General features: G+C 40.4%; 1 protein-coding gene across 1 annotated transcript; it reads left to right on the top strand.

Moving 5' to 3' along the window:
* The first annotated feature begins 1624 nt into the window (after nucleotides 1-1624).
* On the top strand, nucleotides 1625-3316 carry LOC111912853 (transcription factor TCP9). Its single transcript, XM_023908578.3, has one exon. It carries the CDS (start codon nucleotides 1811-1813, stop codon nucleotides 2705-2707), a length of 897 nt encoding a protein of 298 aa, XP_023764346.1. The 5' UTR covers nucleotides 1625-1810; the 3' UTR covers nucleotides 2708-3316.
* Nucleotides 3317-5665: the final 2349 nt, after the last annotated feature.

Genomic DNA, 5665 nt, shown 5'->3' with positions numbered 1-5665 from the left:
TATGTTGAGCAGTAGCAGAGGGTATTTCATCCCGGTAGGATGATAAGGCCCTATTATGTTGGTTCTGTAGAGTGTTATGTGGTTGTCTGTTATGTGTGCATGTTTGCTAGTATAGATTGGCATTCCAACCCGATGGTTGTGGGCCAGGAGTATTCCATCTAGATAGGATGACTGGACTCATAGTATGTTGGCATTCCAACCCGATGGTTGAGGGGCTTGGGGTATCCCATCCCGAGGGATGATTGGACCCATAGTAGTAGTAGTTATTGTATGTATAGGAGGTGGGGCATTCCAACCCGATGGTTGTGGGCCAAGAATATTCCACCTCGGTAGGATGATTGGACTCATAGTATGTTGGCATTCCAACCTGATGGTTGAGGGGCCTGGGGTATTCCATCCTGAGGGATGATTGGACCCATAGTAGTTATTGTTGTACGTATAGGTGTATGGGTATTCTAACCCGATGGTTGTGGGCCGAGAGTATCATCCCGATAGGATGATTGGGCGCGTAGTATGTAGGCATTCCAACCCGATGGTTGAGGGCCATGGGTATTCCAACCGGAAGGTTGATTGGACCTGTAATATGTTGTTCTTTGTTGTATGTGTATGCTTATGTGTGTATGGGTACTTTGGGGGAACTCACTAAGTTTTCGGGCTTACAATTGTAGTTCATTGTTTCAGGTGCTTAAGGAGATCGTGGCAAGGCGAAGGCGTAATCGTACCGCTCCTCATGTTTTATGATTTATGTGATATGATTCTGGGGGATACTCTGATGATTAAACTATTTTGAAAACTAAATGTATGAACTTAATGATTTTGAAGGAAGTAAAATGTTTCAAATTGGTTGAAATTTTTGATCGTTACAATTTTGTAAAACTAGTTATCTTTGCTTATTTATTTATTGGTGGGTAAACATTCAAATAGAGAAAAACATATTGCAAAGTTTGAAGTTATAAGAGACTATAAAACAGTCCAAACTTTTGTGTGATTTTGATACTTAGTTTATGAAGATATGATGGTGATAGCAATGAAGATCAATGATTTTTTTTGAACAAGAACATGATAATGAAATTTATAGTTGTCGTTTTTATTTTAGTTTCTTAATTAACAAACATGAGAATGTTGTAACCATCTTTTTAACTTTGTTTGCTATAAGAATGAAGTATGAACAATTAAAAAGTCTAATTGTCGTTATTATTGTTTACTTATATTTTTCATAGTTAAAAAAGTTTTTTTTTACTAAATGAGTATGTGTAAGGTACGAAGATTTTTTAGGCGGGATGGGGATAGGCGTGAGAATAGGAGTTTGGGTGTGGTGACAAGGATTATAGTCTCCACCCATTCACCCCTATTTGCATCATGAGTGGCAAGGACGAAACTTGCCATGAAGATACACTCTAGGACCAACAATGCCCAATTGCAAATAGTGAAATGTCTTGAAGGAAATAATAACTTTTGATACAAAGGGAGAGTTGCAATTAACTCACGTAATAATGAACAAGTATGAAATGTAACACTATCAACAACGTCTTTAATGTCACGTTTTAGCATTTTTCTACCACATTCTAAGTAACACTATCTCAAGGCAAATGAGTGTAAAATTTGGGTCCCCCATTTCATCGAACACCTTTCGTACCATTTGCCCCCACGCAAAACTTTAAGAAGTTGCCTTGTAATGTGTATGGTGGTCCAAATCCTGGGGCCCTGGTTTCACCATCATTTACTCAATCTCCATCTCTCTTTCTTGATTTCAGAGAATAAGTTAAAGCAAACCCATTTCTAATTCTTCTCCATTTTCGTCTCCGATATCATGAACTCACCATCGCCGCCGTCCGCAGCCCATCAGCCACCATCACCACCTAACCCACCCCAAACAGCTGCTTCCTCACATGGGCTTTCCTTGATTCCATTGAAGAAAGAACCTTTATTGGAAGAAAAGGTATTTACCACACCTCCACCTCCGCCGCCAAGGAGGTCGTCCACCAAGGACCGGCACACAAAAGTGGAGGGTAGGGGGAGAAGGATCCGAATGCCGGCCACCTGCGCAACACGGATATTCCAGCTGACCAAAGAACTTGGCCACAAGTCCGACGGCGAAACAATCCAATGGCTTTTACAACACGCTGAGCCCTCCATTATTGCGGCCACAGGCACCGGTACCATTCCAGCCATCGCTATGTCAGTCAACGGCACCCTTAAAATCCCCACCAGCATCAGCACCGTCACCGTCACCGCTACCGCAGCCGCCGTCGCCACCACCACCACATCAATACCAAAAAAACGAAAACTCCCTTCTGATTTCGACATAAACCGAAACGAAAACACTCCAACCACGGTCACCACCTCCGTTCTCGCTCCTCTCATGACAACCACCGCACAACCTCAATCTTTCATCCCGATATGGGCCATACCCTACAACGGAACCGCCGCGTTTTGGGCGTTTCAGCCTTCTACAACTCCATTTCTTAACAATTCCGCTACACCAATCTCCTTCATTACCTCTGGTGACCAAAAACCAACACCAATTAACACAGCAAATTACACAACCATTACCACTACCTCTACCTCCATCTCCACCTCCACCTCCGCCTCGGCAACCACAACTCCCACAAAAGCTCAATCTTTCACAGATTTTCCGATGAATCTTCACGAAAGAAAAGAGTTCTCTTTCATTCAGGTAAACCATGGAACACCTTCTGAGCAATAACCAGACCTCTTATTTCTTTCTTTCATTTCCTATCCATTATCGTCAAGAACATGAACACGTGAGTGAAGATGATTACGTGTAAAGTGGGGCCCACAAAGTGGGCAGGTCTTAGGTGCAGATGGGTCCAAGGTTAATGTGGTGGGCTCAAAGTGGCCCCACTTAAGCTTAATGAAGGTGGAGAGTGGGCCCATTTAGTGGGTCATTTGACATCGAAAACCGTCGAGTTATGCGGCATGAACGAGGGGCCCAATTTATGATGGACCATACCAACGGAGCAGACGGCAAAACAGTCTGCCACGTGGCTGAATCGGGACGACATTATGATACTTTCTGGGATTTTGACACGTAAGAGTTGCCCGTTGGCTAATTTCCTTTTATCTTTTGTTTTTAGCTTTATTCTTTTACCTTAGGTTTAGGTATATCGTTGGGTTATCTTCAAGAATTAGCAACTTGTACCATATGCAATTATATATGTACGTTGTTACATTTGTTAGCACCTTCTACCATATGCAATTAAATATGTACTTTGCTTTCGATATAAAAGTCGAGAACTATGTATGGCTACTTTTTATAGATAGTGATCAAACAAATACGAGATACGTTCATTTTCGCACCTGTCTAAACTCTAACTAGAATGTTCGTCGCATTGCTGTTCTTCCAACTATTTATGATATTTGTTAATATCATATAAATATTGTGATTTGGTTATGTACATTTAGGCTGATTTTCTAGACTTATAACTTATAAGCTCGGTTGTTTAATACATGTTGGTACGGTATATGTTTTTATAATAAAAGACTTTATAAACTATGGGATAAAACATAATTAATTGTAGATGCATAATTTTCAAAATTTTACATCCCAAATTAATAGTGAAAGTGAAACCTATAGTTTATAGTTATTATCAAGGAATTAATCAGCAGAAAAAAGATAGTTAATAAATAATAAAGTTACAAGGGAAAAAGTGGGTCTTTTGTAAAATTCGCATATTTTTGTATAGGTGATATGGTGCTTGCATGCCTGGAGGGTCACTTGGACCCACGATGGTCCCGTATAAAGTTGTGATTGTTATTATATTGCCCACAAAATTACAAACTTAGCAAACTAAAGGAGTTTCTTTTTCTTTTTTTTTTTTTTTTTTTTTTTGAAGGATTTGAATTTTTAAGAGATTTTAGCTTTTAGGAGGGTCTAAATTTTTAACATATTGTTTGACTGGAACATCTGAATTATTGTGCTGAATGATATAATAACAATTGTATCCTTCTGTATCATTTCTTTCAATTACAACATTGTACTTCCAATCTTTTCCATATTAAGACACCGTACTTTGTAAACTATAACCAATTTTAAAATTCTAATTAGGTAGCAATAAGAAGTACAATGTTATATAAAGCTAAATGGGGAAGTTTAAATCGGGGAACTTCAACAATACAAAGCAAATTTACATGTTTCATACATGCAAATACAATAACTTTTTCTTCTAAACAAAAGATAACAACATCAAGACATTTGGCAATGAAATTTGGGTAAAACAAAAGAATTGTAATGCCCATTCCTGGTACGTATTTAGTTCATTAATTGCTCATTTTATAAGAGCTACTCGACGAGTTGGTAGCCCTAACTCGTCGAGTGGATGCCAGCTTGATCGCGGGGTTTAAGTGGACTACTCGACGAGTCGGGAATAGACTCGGCAAGTAGGTCCATCAAGAGGAAACCCTAATCCTTAGAGTTTGCACCCTATTTAAGCAACATTATGGATCTCCACCCCAGACTCCATCACCTCCACAGCCCATTCTCGAAACCCTACTTAGTTTTGGTGAAGTATTGAGCTAGTTCTTGTCGTTTTGTGATCGTAAGCTTGAAGAAGGAAGCAAAAGCTTGGAGTTGCAGAAGGAAGGTTGGAGATCCAGAGCTAAGGACTAATTGTTGTCTTCATAAAGGTATAAAGCTTATACCTTGGCTATTATTCAATTAAATCTCTCCTCTAGCTTGAATGTTGTGAGTTTTGGGGCCATTTCCAAGGCTATTTCGAGATTTGAACTCTTGGGGATGTAGATACTTCAGATATGGGTTCTATTGAGCTCTAGAGGCTCAAAGTTGCCACCTTTATGCAATCATAGTCTATGTAATGACTTAGATTTACATTTCTAGCTTGTAATGAGTGTTTTGGTCTTATATCTTCATACATACACGTAAAGTTAGCAAATTTACGTGTTATGTTAGCCTTAGGAGCCCAGATCTATGAGTTAGAAGCATTGGAATCATTTAGAATCGACTGTATGGTTTTAGCATGCAAGGAACTCGCCGAGTTGTTCTTATGACTCGGCGAGCCGGGTCGAGTTTCCCAAACCTTTTTTGGTTGTGAGTGAAACAATGGAGTGAGGGGGTGACTGAGTGAGTTGGACAAGATTAGGACTCGGGAGCTAAAGGACTCGACAAGTCCAAGGAGGGACTCGTCGATTAGAGTCGAGATGTCCTGATTATTATTACAGAAAGAACTCGACGAGTTAGAAAAAGGACTCGACGAGTTGACTCAGGGGACCAGGAGTTGGGTTGACTGGGGTTGACCTTGACTTGACTTTGTCCAGGACGTTGACTTGGACCAGGGGTAAAATGGTTATTTTATCCTAAGAAGGATTACTAGTTTTTGATTAAGTGTTGTGATGGAATTTATAACCGGAGAGCCGCCAGAGTAGCAGATAGGGATCACTCACTCAGCGTTTCAGCAGTCAGTCATACGAGGTGAGTTTCCTTCCAGTAGGAACGGGTCTACGGCCACAATGTCGACCCGTTTAGATGATAGTAGTTCCGGACTACGGTCCGATGCTGGGGTGGTCCCGAGAAGTAGTTAGGTATGCTTGATGTCTTCGTGATTCATGCATGTTTATGATATGTGTATATGTTCCGGACTCCGGCCCGATGTCGGGCAAGCCCGATGCAGTATATGTGAATATGTTA

The sequence above is a fragment of the Lactuca sativa genome, chromosome 7, assembly GCF_002870075.4.
Source record: "Lactuca sativa cultivar Salinas chromosome 7, Lsat_Salinas_v11, whole genome shotgun sequence".
Taxonomy (NCBI): domain Eukaryota; kingdom Viridiplantae; phylum Streptophyta; class Magnoliopsida; order Asterales; family Asteraceae; genus Lactuca; species Lactuca sativa.
Note: the sequence above shows the minus strand (reverse complement) of the source record. Positions and strands in the feature narration are given on the sequence as shown.

Coding starts and splice junctions, on each gene's coding strand:
- LOC111912853 (XM_023908578.3), top strand. CDS start 1,811: ATGAACTCACCATCGCCGCCGTCCGCAGCCCATCAGCCACCATCACCA.